The 19,205-nt window shown below is 36.3% G+C and overlaps 2 protein-coding genes across 8 annotated transcripts; both read left to right on the top strand.

Moving 5' to 3' along the window:
- The first annotated feature begins 947 nt into the window (after positions 1-947).
- On the top strand, positions 948-10,903 carry LOC126919744 (hrp65 protein-like). Of its 7 annotated transcripts, none has more exons than XM_050729314.1 (11): positions 954-1,291; positions 1,801-2,019; positions 2,211-2,512; positions 2,772-3,064; positions 3,153-3,343; positions 3,648-3,741; positions 3,951-3,970; positions 5,508-8,585; positions 8,697-9,303; positions 10,061-10,343; positions 10,727-10,903. In XM_050729314.1, the coding sequence occupies exons 1-8, from the start codon at positions 1,100-1,102 to the stop codon at positions 5,721-5,723; spliced, it is 1,527 nt and encodes a 508-aa protein (XP_050585271.1). In that variant the 5' UTR covers positions 954-1,099; the 3' UTR covers positions 5,724-8,585; positions 8,697-9,303; positions 10,061-10,343; positions 10,727-10,903. The 7 variants fall into 7 exon arrangements, with proteins under 7 accessions (XP_050585270.1, XP_050585271.1, XP_050585272.1 ...); XM_050729315.1 differs by having other exon boundaries at positions 5,508-9,303; positions 10,061-10,116; positions 10,256-10,343; XM_050729313.1 differs by having other exon boundaries at positions 948-1,291; positions 5,508-9,303.
- A 3,205-nt stretch (positions 10,904-14,108) lies between these two features.
- Positions 14,109-18,618, top strand: LOC126919752 (ionotropic receptor 25a-like). Its single transcript, XM_050729331.1, has 4 exons — positions 14,109-15,808; positions 16,316-16,854; positions 17,279-17,608; positions 17,830-18,618. Exons 1-4 carry the CDS (start codon positions 15,524-15,526, stop codon positions 18,104-18,106), a joined length of 1,431 nt encoding a protein of 476 aa, XP_050585288.1. The 5' UTR covers positions 14,109-15,523; the 3' UTR covers positions 18,107-18,618.
- The last annotated feature ends 587 nt before the right edge of the window (positions 18,619-19,205 follow it).

The following is a 19,205-nucleotide window of genomic DNA, read 5'->3' as shown; positions in this document are numbered from 1 at the left end:
TTTTCGTGACTAACGATCGTGATCACTTGATAGAAGCGATCTGCGTTCAATGCTCGTTTCTTACTTTTGTCCGTTTGTCTCTTGGAATGACTGCAGCTTTATGTCCGCAAGATAGGATCGATCTAATTTTGATCTATCTAACTTTCCGTTCTATGATTCCGTAAAAATGTTACGTTCTATCGTGATCACATTCAGTTACATATTTCTTGATGAAACACTGTTTTCGATTATGGAATAAAAGGTATTTTATAAGGTACTAAAGAAAGAATAGTCCAGAAAGTGATATATTTATAGTATTTTAGAAACAAAGTAGAATGGAATTTCTGACATACATAGATGTTCCCTGGTAATATACTCTACCGAATTCTTTCTATTAATATCAAAACTTGTATAGCTTTTAGGTAGACAATCAAATGTTAGTAACTTTGAAAGAAAACAATAGGCAAGCATAGGAAAAAATGAAAGTTTTAAACTCTAGTAGTAACAACAGCGCCTAATCAACCGCTGACTTACATGCGACTGCTGGCGCGCTTTTCCGAAATAATCAACAAGCTAAATAAGGGTCGATAAAGTAGTAAGTATGAACATGTATCTGAAACCATCTTTATCTACAGTTGCAATTGTTACATTCAATTTACAGCGTACACTTGGGTATTTACAATGGGAACGTAAATGATAATGTTCTTTCCAAGGAGTAGCTTTAAAGGCCCGTTTTCGGGCCGAAGCTGAGGTTTCTCTTTTCATACCGTTGCTAAGACGTTTTCGAACGTCAAAATCCTGTTAGTGTTGAAATATCACTTTCGGTTAATCTCATCTATCATACATCCATTAAATGTTTTATCTGTCTGAATTAACCAATCAAATGTAATTCCTACTAATGAAATAACCTATTATGTTCTTAGAGAAATGTACCCATAATGCACCGAGAATGGAGCTACATAGGGGAATTGTTCCTCTGCTCTCTGGCTGCCATTGGTGGATCACCAATCTTACCACTTCGTTTTAGGACGCCATTTATTTATCCGGAAAGTCGAAAGTGAGTCGAACTGTTTCACGACGGAGTTTATTCTTAATAATTACTGCTTGAAACATCTGAGCGATGGCAGGAATTGAAACACCTAAAGTAATACAAGAACCTCAGAATATTTCTACAGAAAATAGTAATGAAAATCCACGGGAACGGAATCCTCCGGGCGATAATCGCAATCCGCGTGGTCGAAGAGGAGGAGCACGTTTTTCTGGTGGACGCGGTGGCGGAATGAGCGGAGGAAACAGATATAGCGATGGACCCGTATGAAATTATATATATTTCTTTTTATATACATTTAAAAAATATATTTTTTGTTTCTATCGCCATTTTTGCTATAAACTGATGCGTAATACATACTACGACTGGTTGTAAACTGCTAGCTTTTTAATTTATTAAACGCTATTATTTATAACTATAATCTCTGTTTGTATTATATACTTAGTTTATTGTAGTGTTGCGACTAAGCAAAGTTAATTTTTTTTATGATTCAGTACACATAGTTGATTATATTTCATATATTACTACATTACTATACATTACTATATTATTGCATATTTTACTATGGCAAATATAATTTAAATAAAATATAGAAGTACTTGAGTGATTATATTAATATTTCTCAGATCGGTACATCTCAAATTTTGCGTATTATACGTTAATAATTCTATCACTATGAGTGAGCAATATTTACTACCGGTAAATGTTGCTTTTCTTTGCCAGAATTTCTACATATTAGAGATAATTAATATTGCTCTTATTTTTATGGTTAGGATCGCATAATGGAGCGAATTATGAGTATTAGTGGACCTACGCATGATTTGCCACCTCAAGAAACTATAGAAAAAAAATTTAGCGGTCGTAATCGTCTATATATTGGAAACTTGACAAATGACGTTACAGAAGAGGAGATCCAACAGATGTTTCAACAATATGGTGAAACATCTGAACTTTTTCTAAATAAAGAGAAAAACTTTTCATTTGTTAAAATGGCAAGTTCAATAAGTTTTGTTTTTTTTCTTTTATAATATTCTTACATAAACAAAATGATTAAATTAATTACCGTTTGATAAAAAATGATAATAATGTTTGGCTGTTATTTTTATGATGATACGTATATTATATACATATTTATATACATATATACATTGTTAAACTACAAAATAATCGTTATTCTTTACAGGATTACAGGGTAAATGCTGAGAAAGCAAAACATGAATTAGATCGCAAAATGGTTAAAGGACGTGCACTTAAAGTTCGATTTGCTCCTCTTGATTCAACAATTAAAGTTAAGAATCTTACACCTTGGATTTCAAATGAATTGCTTGAAAAAGCATTCAGTGTCTTTGGTGAAATTGAACGTGCTATAGTTATAGTAGATAAAAAGGGGAAGTCCAGTGGAGAAGGAATTATAGAATTTTGCAAGAAGAACTCAGCCCAACTTGCTTTGCGGAAATGCACAGAAGGATGCTACCGTCTAACAGCGTATGTTTCCAATATAAGTAAAAATTCAAAAAGTCTGTTAGCCCAATGCCACGCTTGTTTGATGTATTTTCCTTATCAACAAGTGCCTAAGTATTAATAATATTGGGGGAAAGAAAAATAGTTCCCAAAGGAAGCATAATACAACAGATGTTTGTATTGTGTGCTGAAGATTGGAACACAAAATCTTATATTAAACATAATTATATTAGATAAGATAAAGAAAGCTCTTGAAGATTTACATGAGATATTTATATTATAGGTCTCCATTACCTGTGATTGTTGAATTATTTGAACAACAAGACGATATAGATGGTTATCCGGATAAAAGTTTACCCCGAACTACTGAATTTTTTAAAGCTCGTGAAATTGGTCCAAGATTTGCAGAAGTAGGAAGTTTTGAATATGAGTATGGAACAAGATGGAAACAACTTTATGAATTACGTAAACAAAAAATAGAAGCAATAGAAAGAGAAATGGCAATCGAGGAAGAAAAATTGGAAGCTCAAATGGAGTTCGAACGATGCGAGTTCGAAACTAAGCGTTTAAGAGAAGGTAGATATTTAAAAGCATTAAAAGATATTGTTTTGATACGTATAACATAAGCAGTGTGTCCTCATAAATTGGTTTTGATTGATTATAGAATTGCGTATGCGTGAGGCTGATCGTGAGAGGCAAAAAAGAGAATGGGAAATGAAAGAAAGACAGGCTGAAGAACAAAGAACACGCGAGGAAGAGTTACGAAGGCGACAGCAAGAAGAAATGGCAATGGCTATTAGAAGACAAGAAGAGGAGCTGCATAGGCGTCAACAGGAAAATAATTTATTTTTGCAGGTAATTACTTCATACTTTCAACAAAAACAAATTTCAAGATCACAAAAAATTTCTATAACAAATGAAATTTTTAAAAAATTATTTGAAAAATACGTGCATAGGTTACATCATAAGACTATTACTTCTTATGTATTTCACAATGTGTTTATTTTCTTTTATTTATTATTAGCATTTATTATTATTATTATAGAGGCATAATGGGGGCATATTACGTACTGCTTATGATGATTTCGGAATATGAAATGTTATTAGAATATTCATATTTCTTACTAATGTTTAAAGTTATGTTTCTTTTTTATTTAAGGGACAAGCAATGAGAGGAGGCGGAGGAAGTGGAATAGTAGGGAAAGGTTATGATCCCATTAGTAACGACCGCGATGGATTTGGACAACCTGATGGTAAGTCTGAAAATGTCATTTTTTATAAATTTTAAAGTTTTTCCAATCTGACGCATATTTATTTATTAATTGAATTTGAATTGAATTAGTTCTTTTTGAAATAGAAAATGTTTATGAAATATGAAATGTGTATGTTTTTATTACATATAAAATTTCTACACCATAATTTGTTAAAATTATTTTTAATTGTAAATTTTACTTTATTATAGGTGGAAGCAACATGCCAGTGGTAATGTATCCCATTAAATTATCATTTTATATATATATATATATATATATATATACAGAGTATTTCCGAATTCGTGATACAACTGGAAAGAAAGTGATTCCTAACGTAGAAGTAAGTCGGAAATATACAATAAAATTTGTTCACACAGAGTTCCGTTTTCGAGAAAATCGAGTTTGAATATTTTTTAACTATGCGTCTACTCAATTTTACGATCTTGGAAACATCCTGTATATATTTTTCACAAAATATTTGTTTTTTCTTAAAGTATTTCTTTGATATTTCATTTATGTGTATTTCCATTTGGTGATACTATGAAACATTATTATATCTATATACGGGAATTTTTTGTTGGAAAAAACTTGAACTATGTTCTTGCACGGTAAAAAAGTATTATTAGTGAACACTTTCGCAAAAAAACATAAATGAAAGAACTTTAAGAGTATTCTCATGAAACATGCTTTCCAATATAACAGGATTTTAATATGTGCAACGAAATCTGTTTAATATCAAATGTATATCTCACACTAATAATATTAATTAATTGGCCTGTAGAGATGTATGAATGGGCACTAAAATCAAATTTTTTACTTAATTTTCTTACGACGTAAAATAAGTACTTAATTGTAAATTAATTTACCTAATAAGAAAAACATATCACATGTTATGTTTGAAACCTTTTATCTACATTCATATAATAATATATCGTGCAATTTCTGCTAGTCTCCTCGCTATTTACGAATACGAGTGACATGTTTCCTATTATCTGTAACAAACAACTATTGAAATATGTCACACTTTTTATTTTTCTCAAACTTGGCGCGGCTTCTCTAAAAGTTTTATTCTATGCTAATAAAAATATCTTAATGCATCTATCGCTCATTGGAAGATTTCATCATGGTGGAACACTTATTAATATTCAATGTTATGGAATTAACCGTTGACATTTGGAAGCAATAAATATACAAAATTTTGAAGAAATGTTAGGGAATTTTTATTAATTCTATGTAGATAATGCAACATACAAGTTGCATAGATAGATTAAGGTTTTATTGGACGAATTCTTCTCTCTATGCTTAAAATTTTTAGTTTTTGATTGTACTGCAAGTTCAGTACGTTTAAGCAGCGATCGTTTATTTCAATCTACATCGTACGTGACTAATTTCTGAACATCCTAATTTTTATCCGTAGGTTATAATAAATAGAATCGATTTTTTTTAGTTTACAAGCATTCAAGCATTCTCCATCTGCGAACAACATCTAACATTGTGTTTTCCCCTTTCTTTTCTATGTGATTTGACGAAAATTGACGATGACCTGTGCTGCTGACAAACATGGATGGGCGCCCTGAACCGTGAAATGTATTTATGGTACATCCAAAATTTACAAAACACCGTTATTCACCGTATTAAATGAAAATCATTGGCATTTCGGTGATATTGTCGGCACATAACTTTCGAATCCATTGACCTTAAAATATTATTGTGCTTTTGCTCTACACGTAATAATTAAATTCATTTTTCTCTATAATGATGATTAGGATCCAAAGACATTTATGAATGCTTATAATAATATGGATCGTGGTAGTCGTGGGGTTTACAACGATGATCGTAGTCAAATGGATTTGAGGGATACGAGGGTCAATATGGGTGGTAATAGGGGTGGTGGTCGTGGAAATAGTGCTGGTGGACGTTGGCAAGGTGGAAATGATCGTAATCGTCAGAATGATTATCCTAATAAAAGGAGACGCTATTAAAAATTGCAGAATTAAAATAACTTCTGTTTCTTTAATCGATTGAGAAGAATCGATAGTTTGCATTGGTAGTCTTCACTCATTTTTTCCAACAACGTTTGCGACCGATCATCTTTCTCACATTTTATATCATAACATAGCGTTTTGGGATAAAAATAGTAGCATTACATCTTTACAAACATTTTTCTTTGATTTCTTCTTATTATTTTGTCTTCAAATGTAAAATCTATGTCCGTTTTATTGGAAATGCTAGCAGCAATAAAAGCTTAGTACAGATTGTTGTCTTCGGAACGATCGTCCAAATTATAGAATCTACGTTCTTCATTACTTTGGATGAATCACTCCACATTGTTTCAAAGGGTTGAAATTCTCTGGGCCGAGATAGTTTCTCGACATTACTTCAATAAGCAAGTCTAAAATATCTTATCGATGATGAGAAAACAGTCGAAATCTTTGTTTTATGAATGTTACGTTACGTTAGATCGGTCTGCCTTATATAACGTACAGTCATTTTTAATGCTCTAACTTTACCCATTTCTCGAATTTAAAAGAATCTTAATACGATGTTCTATGAATTTTTGACTATTTTTTCAATTTTTTGAGACCGATGAAGTGTAGATTAATTATAAATATATAATATATTATGCAGTGTAGTTATTCTTTTACGAATATAAATTTGCGAATATAAAGTATATTCATTTTAAAAAATACTAATTTGTTATGAATTTGTTATATGTATTGTCAAGTTGCGAAGATTTTGGCAGGTATTTTTTTTTTGACTGAATTGTAAAAAAGAAATCAAAATACTGTTAAAAACATTGATTAGCAACACAATCATATCATTTTTAATGGTAAAGGAACAAGTTGAGTTGCCAGTAACACCGATTTCTAAAGAAGAGAATCGCATATAGTGGAAAAATGAACCCTAAGTTGTCAATAGTAGAACAGTGTTATTTCATAAATTTTTGCCATGCTAACATATAAATAGTAATGTATAATCTCATAGGATTTTACTTCATGAAACAATATGTAAATATTACAAATAATGTATATTAACTTTTATTGCTACTGTATTGTCATAGTATATACTATATACCATTCATAGTTTGTCATTTCATTTGATCCAATAGATTTCCAAAGTGAAAGTATATACTCTGATCGTATCTTTAGTTTTGTTCTTTATGATTATAAAAAAATATGAAATTAGCTTATAAGCGAGAAGTGCGTTTAATATTGACTGATACCAATATCAAAGTAATTTGGTAACTTACCTTTTTAAGAACAAAATAAAATTGCACAGGCGTATATATGTGTCTGTATCAAAGATTGTCTGTTTTACCTTGTACATTATCTCTATTCGTACATATGTACACGTAATCGTACTACTTATAGGTGATAATTAAGCGAAAGTATTTTGACATTGGTATATCTGTTAAATTTCTCGAACTTAAATGTGAGTTGTGAATTTCCTAAAAGAATAGGGACATTCTAATTACAATAGAAAGTAATAACAGTATTATTTTTTGTCTTAAATAGCGTTACAAAATATATCTCTTTTCAAATGAATTTTCTTTTTATAATCGTTTGAGAATTCATTTGAGATAAATGTTAATCATTAAAAGATAGTAAACTTTGTTATATGAAAATGCTTGCAACATATTTGCTTGCCTCATTTTGGCAGTAAGATCGACATTTTCATATTGATGTTTTAAATAAAGTTATAGGCAATTAAGCATAATGAAAAGTATATTTGTTTAGAGAGAATTTAAAAATCATGGTGAATGTAATATAAAGGAACTCTCTATTCTGTTTTTATTAAAAATCTATTATTTTTAAATATCGCCGCATTTCTTTCAGGAAATCTTCAACATAAATCTTTTAATAATGTGAGTTTATAGTACAAATTTTTATTATGAAAATATTTTGTATTTTTTCTATTCACTTTTTATATGAACTATAATATTTGCCTTTCCTTCGGAAAATTTTGTTTATTTGAAGATATAATATGAAACGGAAAAATATATTTTCATAAAATCTATTTTAAACGACTTGCATTATTCTTTAACCATATTTTGTCTCTCTATCTGATCTTAATCCTACGATATAACTATTATATAAATTGTGATTGACAAATTTCCAATCGCTTTTCAGTTCATTTATTATTATTGTATTCTCGTATTATAATAATCGTTACTTTGTAAACATTGCTAGCTGCATATAACTTGGTTGCGTTGTTACTCGCCTAACTACTTGTTAATCGCCCGGCGGCTGGGTTATTAATTTAGCCGTTGCTAACTATCACGAACTATTTCTGGTGTAGCATCGTTATGGTCCTTGTGAACAATTTTCGGTACAGCACCATTGTGCTGGCCTTGAACACCCTATATATTTTTTTGGTCGCTCGACCCATTAATGCTGTTCCGAACATCATTGTACTCTTTGTGGCCGCTCGACCCTTTAACATTACATTATCGTCATTCGAGGGCGGTACTCTTCAGCTGTAATAATTTTTTATTGCTGTATCTAAACAATTAAACGACACACCATCTACGAATTATCTTCCTGAATTGAGAGCACTGAAGAGAGAACATTGATACGATGCTTTGAATTCTGGCTATTAATTTCCGACTATATCCTCTACTATACGACTCGCTGACTCGCTCGTTACTTGAACCGATACTTTGGGTATTGGCAGGTATACTAATGGGTATTTCGTTCCTTCGAGTATATTCGCAGAGATGAGAAAAATGACCAGGCAAAGGAATGCGCATCTGATCGCTTACTTCTGACAGACCCGGTATAATCGAAGATAAGCGCGTGTATTGGCTGCAAGAATCGCATATATAAATATAGCAACGGATAACGGTGAGCGATAGAGAACAGTACATATTTCTATGTATTTTCCTTGCTCCTATTTTGTCCTGTTAACCATTTCTTCACCTCTGCATTTATACCTCTGCCGGATCAAACACGGAGATTGTGTGTTCGTCTCCGAGGATGAAGGGCGAGAGAGCGATTACGATAATGGACGGCGATCCCTCCACTAGCTGCTTAAGCACTTGGAGCTGCTTCGATCGTACATACGTCTTTACGTTTGTCAGCGGAGCTCGAACTTGATGTCAATGATAACCGACCTTGTCTTCCTCTTATCACGCGGTTTATGTGATTTGTAACGGCGACTCGTCGATTACAGTACAGTCGTCTCCACTGTATCGTCACTGTCTCTTACTACACAGACATTACGTGTTTTTATTAAATATTAAATATAACTCGTACATTGGCGAGAAAACGTCGTTTGTCCAGCTTCTAAGTTGCGACGAAATAGAGAATATGGATGTGTAAACTCGAACGCGTGGAATCGCCGAGCGAAAGGAATTCTTTTTCAGAGAATGAATGAAATTCTTTTCTGCTCCAAATGGAGCAGAGCCTCAATGTCGACGCTCGCAGCGTAGATCAGGGCACGCGTTTCAGACGATCATCAAACGAGAGATACATTGTAAAGTCTGCAATGTATCTATATTTCTGACAGAAGAGAGTCTGCAATTACAAGATAGGCTTGCGTACTTGAAACTACTGGTACGAGGTGAGTAGATTTTGTCAAAGTGTTATTATGCATAATTCTGTCTTAATCTTCGGGTGGGATATTTATATAAGTATATATAATTTTAATCCATATTTTGTCATTAGTCGGATATTTAAAGCGCAGACGTTTCATATGTTTAAACATATTAATCTTTATTTATTCGATATTGAATATATAAATTATATTGCAGCCATTAAGCAACTCTATATTTTTAAAGGAATTAATAATTTGTAATCATTGCCAGCGAAGTTGAATTCATCGTTAGACTTCAAAGTTAGAAAACGAATAGGAAATTATAATACAAAGTGGTTTATTTTTGTTAATTATATGCACCCAATATGTGACTGACATCATTTTCAACCGATAATAATTCTAACGAAAATCTAATCATTCTGTTATATAATTATTCTGTAGGAACTTAATTAATACGAGGAAATTGTCCAGCCTAGACGGTGTTTTTACCTCTGACAACCAAAATATGCTCGTATACCAACTTTAGCGAAGGTTGTCTGGGTTCATTATTGAAATCTAGGCTGATAACTGAAATTATACTTACGTAAAATATGCTATTTATATCTAACAAGATATACTCTTGAACTTTAAGATTCTGAAGGAATTTTTAATAACAATCGCATTACTGATTTTATTTGACTCACATGTAATCTACGTGTAAAGTGCATTAATTTATTACGTTCTATGTTAAAACTCGGTGCATTGTTTTTATGTAATATATTTATATTACTTTTTATGTTTACAGGCGCTTATAGCAGTTCCTGGCTGAGGAAATGAATAAAACGTATTGAAAAACGGAAAGTAAATTTGCACAAAAATCATTACGTATCCTTAAAAATCAAACAAGAAATCATATAAAATATAACGATGAAATATTAATCATAATGTATCGATTATATAAAATTTAAGACTTGGCATTATATATAATATCTATTTACAGATTTTTGATTGCATCTGTTAGTACGCATCCTGTAGTATTGGACATACAAACGAAAGATATGCGTGTAAAAGAAGTTTAAGATCATAAGGTTTGTTTCAGTTCTCTCCTTATTTTTCTATATTAACGCGTTGAATGCCACCCTAGTTTTAGGGATTACCCGTGCCGCCACGATGAATTATTTATTATGCGATACATATAACGTTGAAATATTACCTACAAGAGATATGTTACTGTGTATAATCGTCAGTAATGAATTTATCTCACTGAGGTCACCGGTGACACCCGTGGCATTCAACGTGGTGTTAAATTGAGATTACGTTCTTTTAGTAAAATTCCTTTCTGACATGATGACAAATAATTGAAGAGAGATTTCAATGATTGACCCAACGTGTTCTGAGCGTATTGCTCTGAACATTTCAATCGACTTAACATCTACACATAGCATTAACAAAATATTTTTTTCTTTCATAGGAGGAAAATCTACGCGTTAAAAGTCGTTTTCTTTATTGACACCATGATGGACGCTTCATTTTCCGGAGACAATTGAGCGAGCGATGGCAAGAGCGCAGCAGTGATGGTTATTTCGATTACAATTTTTCATACTCGCCAGATTGTATGACTTTTAATATAGTCTCTTCGAAAACTGCATTAATGTTGTAAAATTAATGCACCATTTCACACAAAAAAGACTCCCTCGTCCTCAGACGCAATTTATCGCACGTAAAACTTGCCTATTTAATAAATAAAAAAAAAAAAAAAAAAAGGAAAATAGATTCTAGAAAATAGAAAATAGAATACATTCTGTAAAATAGCTATTTTACTTGGTTTTAATTTGTATTGTAAAACATTGTTATATTTGATGAGAAGTACAATATAATATTATTCGGATCTTAGACTGGTGTTAGATTGGATTTCGTTACGTTTATTACGAATATTATTCCTGAATGTTAATTTCAATGTTTTTAATGGGACGCCACAGCGTATTCGCCTACGTTTGCAGTCAGATATTTGAGAAAAATCTGGTCGGTATGCATATACCACGAGTGGAAAAATCGACACGCTTCGTTTGCCCTTTTCGTTGACTCTCGTGGTAGGGCGGCGTGACGAGTCACTTTTTGCTATGGCACTTTGCATGAAATTCGCAGAATTCGTCGGCCAAAGAGTTCTCGTTTAAAAGAATTACGCGTTCCATCCATTCCGAGGTGTTGAATAAACGATGGTCGAATACTCGCGAAAGCAAACGAATTGCATCGGGACCAGCGGCTATCCAGTTAATACAGCGATTTCAATTAGAGTGGCAGCGGCATGTCCAAAGTGTCACCGATCGGGATATATATTCATAGAAAATATGTGAATTTTGTCGATGAAACTGGTATCCTCGTTATACTTCTCCTCTCCATCGCTGTCGTCATAAAGAATTATTTATCGAAAATTCGCATCTCATTGGCCGTTATCGTGGTATTAACCGAACGAAAATTGCACTGGAATATGTTAATATCTGACAAAATGAATGTTACGTATATCGAATCTGCGAAGTTAATTTCCGGCTAATTAAAAATAAACAGTTAAAACTCCACGTTTCGATATACATTGGCTTACGAAAATATTTCGATATTTACCGTAGAGAATTATATGTCCTATGTATCCATATTATATTAATTAAATGAATAATTACATGTCTCATAATTACATGTGTTATACAAAATATGTTGAAATTGCGCGATACACATAATATATATGTAGTATCGTGGACAAAAGGCCTAAGATATCTGCCGAATCGTAAACAATGTCGCGAGAGCCGCGGCATCGTCGGGTACATCAATGTGTCGTCGATCCTTTTTAAGTGGATAGTTTCGTGGAAAGGGCCCGCGTGACCCTGGCCACGCGCGTTTCGGGACACGTGTCTCGAACGACGGGAAAAGACAAAAGAGACGTTGAAGTCAGTATTAATTGAGAAGCCGGAGAGAACGGATGCAAAAGGTGTGCAGAGTGTGAATTGAGAAGCGAGAGCGAGCGAGTGTAGAAGCCGAAGAGTGTGAATCGGGAAGTCGAAAGCCGCGTCTGAAAATAAGACGTACGACAGCATTGTAATTATTTCGTTGCTTCGAATATTATTAATTAAATCAAAACATCATTACTTGTCCTTTCCTCTAAGACCCATTAAGATACTACATATAGATACAAAGTATTTACAAGTTCCAAACATTTTCGCGATTAAAGAGAGTCTTAAAACAACGGAGGAATCGTTTCTCGTTAATTAAAGAAAAAGAAGAGATAGATAGATAGATAGATAGATAGATAGATAAATGGAGAGAGAGAGAGAGAGAGAGAGAGACATACAAGATACCGAGAAGCTCGTAAAGACCAAATGTGACTCTACTAAGAAGATTCTAATTACTAGTTCTCAACGTCGTTCCCTTTCTCTTTACCGAAAGTAACGTCATTTGATAATGAGGATTCATTCGACGACTGGAAGATAGAAAGGCGAGGGTATTTCGTCAAGGACTGCATTCTCGTCCGTGTCTGCCTCTTTCCTTCGATTTCTCGCTCTCTTTCTCTCCCCTTGTCTCTCCCCTGTGCAACTAACTCCGAACAGACGCACAGCCACGGAGACAATATCATACGTCGGGAAAATCGAAGAATGGGAAGCAACAAACGTATCTATGTGTGTGCATGTCAAGGTGCTCCAATTTGCGCGCGAATACGTGGAAAAAGCTCGCCGGTGATTTTACAATACGGCGCCTAACTATAGTGCTCGGCATTGTTAGAAAAGAAATACTTTGTGTAAAAAAAAAAAAAGGGGGGGGGAGAAGAAAAGAAAGAGCGGGCGAGACAGAGAGGGAAAAGTCGAGGAACAGACCGAAAGCGAGGAGAGGGAAAAGAGACGGTGGAAAAGCAGTGGGCAAGCTTTCAGTGTGCCATTGCCGCGGCAACTAGCTACATAGTATAGAAACGAAGCCGAGAATCAGCCTTCTCGAAGATTTACAGTCACCGTTTGTAGCCAACAACTTCCTACAGCCATTGGGAAGTTTCCGACCAACGCAGCGGCTTTCCACAAGGATTCCCAAAATTTGCGGGTACGATCTATTGTCGTCGTTCAGGGATTAAACGCGTTAATGTACTCCGATCGAACGATCGCCTTTCTAACGTAAAATTGCCCTTTATCGCGAAACGCGGGGCAAGAAACCGAGAACGTTAAGAACGTATCGAAATTTTGCAATTTTCCAACGTGATCGAAAGAAATAGGAGAGGTCCGTTACAGTTTCTGATTTAATGCAGCGACGATATCGGTGCTAATTTCCCACGAATTGCATCAAACGATCCGGTCTTTTTCGACGGCGCCGCGTTTTTTCGTTTATTTTATCGGGATTCAGTGACTCGCGGCAATTAAAGTTCGCTTGGCGATCGCGTTCTCCACGCTTTTTCGTTTCGTCCTCGTTATACCGCCGCGCTCTTCTATCGGCCTCCCTTGCCTTTTTGCAGCTTTTCTCCTTTCCCGGGGATGGAAATTCATAATCCAATTTTCGAGGGCAGCGGTGGTTTTTCGGGTTATTAATCGCGGGAACGTGGACCGCGCGCAAATATGACGATATTTCGGGGCGGTAAAAAAAAGGGGGAGAGGCAGTGAAAGCGAATCTAACCACGGCTGCAACGACGATAAATTTACGTCGTTAATTCTCCTGGCAAAGCCGAATTGGCCTGCCTTTGTTGTAGCACGCTGCCACCGGCAATAAATTCACGATTTCGATATCGGCTCTGCCAAAAGGTTGCCGACGAATTAATAACCGATCCATAGATATCGTCATCTGGCTTGCGGCTCGATGAGATTCGTAATTATATCGCATGGTACGCCACTCTTACCACCCTTATTTCTCTCGAGATTTACCACTCGACCGATCGCTCAGAGATACGTTCCAATTTCCCTGAATTCCAACGTTTGTTATATTCTGTTTCGATCTATACGATTCCTGGCTATCGAATTAACACCAGTAAATATCTTCGATGTTTTCCTTTTTTTTTTTTTTTTTTTTTTTTTATTAAAATTGAGAAACGCGAACGAGCTCTGTATATGACAGCAAAATTGATTAATTATTAAGATATTGTACATCGTTCTATCACGTGTTTCTATTCTCGTTATTACGCGAAACACCTTGAATTACCCAACTACGAAATTACACGTGCGATCCCTGAGTTGATCACCAAGGGTTGCGAATAGTTACTTATAATTAAATAATATAATTGCGACGAATATAAACGCAATTAATTCTCGTTCTGAATTGTTCAATTTCAATTCGTACGGATTTAAAGGTGTATACATATTTGGCTAGGCTTTTCGAAAAGGCTAAGACGAAAGCTTACCAAGGACAGATTTATCCGCGTGTCCATCACCGGTTGCATTAATTACTCGAAACCGCGGCACCGGCTTTAACTACGAAATTTATGACGTCGCTCGTCGTCCACGATTGCGATCAGAGTACGTGTATAGTGTCAGGCTTCCGAGCTACGAAGATTAATAGCGCCTTAAGTACAGGGATTTGACGTTCTAAGACGTCTCGGCGACACGAACAAATTTACGGAAGCCTCAGTTTCGACCCGGAAACGGACACTCGAATCCACTTCTCCGAACTTTGTCATTTGCGTTTTCGTTGTTAATATCGTGGCGTGCTTTGCAAATTGAATGTAACAATTCCAATTATGGACAGTGATCGTGTCAGATACGTGTCCGTGCTTGCCGTATTATCGACTATCCTTTATTTAGCCTGTTGATTATTTCGGAGAAAGCGTGCAGTAGTCGCGTGTAAGTAGAACAAGTTGGCGACTGGTCAGACGTGTCGGATATGCGACCAGTTACTACTATTACCTGCTTTTAAACTCTTACACTTTCCTTTGCTACGTTTGTTTGCCTGTTTGAAAGACACGAACATTTGAATATAAGAAGAATTCGATAGAGACACATTGCCGGGAAATATTTTGCTATTTTATTTACACCAAAAATTCTATTCCACTTTGTTCCTGGAATACCGTGAATCTATTAATCTCTGAACTGTTCTTTCCCTTAACGTCTTATAATATACCTTTTATCCTACGATCGAAAGCAACGTTTCTCTAACAAATAGCCGAATATAACCGCGATAGAGCGTAAGATTTTCACGAGGTTATAGAACAAAAGGGGTGAACATCGCTCGATCTTTCTGCGAAATTAGATAGGTGTATCTCGCGGCCATAAAACTGCAACCAAGCCAAGAGAAAAGTAGATAAAAGTAAGAAATGACCATCGGAAGCAGACCGATCTATCGGGCGGTAACGGGAATCGCTCCACCGTATGTCATGTACAATAATACCAGTGGCGCTTTTTACGGATATTGCATCGATCTTCTGAACGACATTGGATCGTTGGCGGGTTTCGATTACACGATCAGAAAGTCTTTCGACGAAAAATACGGGGATTTGGACCCGAAGACCGGGCTTTGGAACGGTATGATCTACGAGTTAACGAGCAATACGTCGGACATCGCTGTCGGACCCATATGGATCACATCCAGCAGGGCTCAGGTATTTATCGATCCTTGCCGCGTCGTAAAAAGAATATAAAATTTCTTTTCGTGTCCTAAGCGACGAACGAAACGCCCGGAAAGATCAATTGATACACAGACGTATATTTGATACATCTATTTTATATCGCGATGGCGGAATGTGAATTCCGCGTCGATGATGAGCGTTTCAAAATCGTTCGAACATTGGCAGCGACTAAAAAGCGATTCGTAGAATACGCGTGGAAATTTGCTCGTGCGAGATCTTTAAGAACGCGGTATGATCGAAAAGAGAGAAAGAGAGAGAGAGGGAATGTTTGAAAAGTTTTAAGCGAGAGGCAAAGTTCGAGAAAACCACATTGCGTCGAATAAGCAGTTATCTTGAAATTATTATTCTATTACTTTTACTTCGCTTTTAAAATTGTTTAATTCGAATCGCTTTACCGGTAAGCTAACCAGTAACCGACGATCGAACTTCTCGATGATAAAAAGTTGGTAAAAGTTAGTGGTATAATGGTATGATACCCAGGTAGTCGACTTCGCTGTTCCGTACCAAAGACCAAGCGGTTTCACGATAATGATGCTGAAGAAAAGGAGGCAAGTCCCGTTCCTCAGATTCCTAATGATCTTGGAGATCGATGTCTGGATAGGTTTTGCGTTCGCTTTCCTCTTCACGATATTTCTATTATATAGTCTGGAGAGGTACTCGCCCTTTAGCTACCGGAACAATCGGGCAAAGTATCGGAACGAGGCGGACGATCGATTCTCCTCGTTGAAGGAGTGTTTCTGGTTCGCGTTCACGTCAATCACTCCCCACGGAGGAGGAGAAATGCCCAAAAATTTATCAGGGAAAATAGTGGCCGGGACCTGGTGGCTGTTTGGCTTCGTCATGGTCGCCGCTTACTCTGCCAATCTCGCGGCCTATGAAACTCTAGAACGGTTGGAGAGAAACATCGAGTCCATGGACGACCTTAGAAAGCAGTATCGAGTTCAGTATTCCACCGTGGCCAATTCCTCGGCTTTCAGATATTTCTTAGCAATGAGAAGGACGGAGGAATGGTTCTACGCGTAAGTCGCTTTTGCCTTTTAGTGCCATTTTCCACTTAAAAAATGAATCCTCTTTCAGGGCCTAAAATTATTCATCCCACGATGATAATTAATTATTCATTCACGATATAGCCACTGTTTTCTTATGACCCGACGAAGAAAGCTTCTTGCTTCTAGACTAGTTACGCTCAACCCTGCCGCGATCCTCGAATTTTTATACTCCGATCTTGCTCTCGTTTCGACGAACAAAGATTTTTAACGCTTCGATGTAGAGTCGAAACGAGCAATGCAACGGTGTTCTCACATCTTGTCCGAGTTTGAAGTATCGTTTGGCGTTGCAGAGATGCAAACAGCTAGTTAGAACGAGCTAGAAAGTAACGCAGCAGGGTTAGCATCGATTCGAACGGTTCTTGCAGAATGGTAAAATGAACATTGCTATATATAGGAACTGGAGACGTATGGCGTTAGACGAGAATACACCAGAAGCAAAGAGATCCGATTATGCCGTGTGGGATTATCCGTTGGAGGACAAGTTCACGAAGATGTATCTTGCGATGGAAGACACGGGATTTGTTCGAAGCGTGGAAGAAGCGGTGAAAATGGTCCGGGAAGCAAACCGTACTTACGAGTTCGCCTTTATAGCGGAAGCTATAACCGTAAAATATCTGATGTTGACGAACTGCGACTTCAGACAGATCGGGGAAGAGTTTGGCAAGAAACCGTTCGCTTTTGCGGTACAGAGGGACTCTCCTTTGAGAACGAAGCTCAATGACGCGTGAGTCTAACGATCCAAATCGATTCGTTTCCTTGTTCTGCTCGGTTTCGTACGATATCGCAACGGTCAAATCCTAGTCTCTCGTAGTCATAAAATTGAACTACGCGTTACCGGGCTAACGATATTACCATGATATAATCTCGAAGTGGAAGAAAACGACTGCCATTAGCTCGTTCGTTCGAAGCTCCATTTAGTGCGTAACGATAAATGTTTAATTAAAGGATTACCAAGCTGGCAATTGAACGGAGATTAAACGCTCTGGAGAAGAAATGGTGGGACGAAAATCCTTCGAGAGCGAATTGCCCGGCTGACAAGGATTTTAACGCGGGCTTCGACGTCGACAATTTGGCTGTTACGTTCCTGCTAATCCTTCTCGGTATATTGCTCGCTGTTCTAATACTCTGCCTTCAATATTGCTGGTATTGCTATCGGTTAAATAGAAGAATAAAAAAAGTAGGCCTCTATGCGACAACGCGATACATTTCTCGTAGAAAATAAATAAAAACAGAAAAATGACAATAACATGGCATATTTGCACGCTGTTTTGTACGTGTGTGTGCTTCCGTGAATGCACAGCAGTATTTTTTCAAACTATGTAACAAACAGAGCAACGAAAAAAGTAAATGTTAATCAGAGGAAAATGGTTGTTAGCTATTGCCGCTTTTGTTTGTTCATCAGTTTCGCGTATCGCGTTGTAACGTAGCCGAGGCATACATAAATTCCGATATTTTCGATTAACATGTACATCGATCAACCAACCTTGCCCGTTGTTCTTTTCTTTATCCTTAACTAAAATTAAAATCATTCCCATCGATCGTTCGAACGATTTCCAGAAAAGAAGAAAAAGAAAAAAGAAAAGAATCAATTTCGTCGAACGGTGCGTCGCAAGTGGTCACGATTTTCAGTCGCAAAGATATCGATAACACGTTAAAATGAAAGTTTCAACGATACACGTGAGTATGTACGTACACGTGACGAGAGGAAACTAACGATCGACCGGTCAATTACGAGATAACGAGAGGTGACGGCACGCGACGCGTGACATGCAAATTTTTCGCGATGACTCAACGTCGTACGCGACCACTATCCTCTTCGCGGCAATGCGAGACGATCTGCGATCGAGAATTTCGACGAGAAACTATCGAAAGTGAACGAAGAGACAAACTGCGTCGATAGGAAAAATCGAGTGGATCACGGCCGTGGCAACCAATGGACGAAAACAAATGAAACGATGCGAAAGCTTAGCTTTGAGTGGCGAGACCACCGTCGGTCGCTTGACCGATTTTTGCACGCGATACACCGGCCTCGAGAAGCACCGTGTACGCGATCGAAACCAACTCGATTATCGGCCGGTTACTTATCGTGAGAAAATTAGCTGCAATTTCGACGCTGGATTTTTTTCTTCTGTCCGATAAGAGGAATTATTTCGAGGAACTTTCGAAGAAATTGGAGAATAAAGTAAAAAAGGGGAAAAGGAATTACGGAGATCTCGTAAGGATGGAACGTAAAAATTGATGATCATCGCAGTTGGTTTTTATGTGTTCGGAATCAAGTTCGTGCGATTTATGATCGCCACCGACGATGTTTCAAGGATTTT

The sequence above is a fragment of the Bombus affinis genome, chromosome 8, assembly GCF_024516045.1.
Source record: "Bombus affinis isolate iyBomAffi1 chromosome 8, iyBomAffi1.2, whole genome shotgun sequence".
NCBI lineage: Eukaryota > Metazoa > Arthropoda > Insecta > Hymenoptera > Apidae > Bombus > Bombus affinis.
The sequence above is the reverse complement of the archived record's forward strand: the minus strand, read 5'-3'. Positions and strand labels throughout refer to the sequence as shown.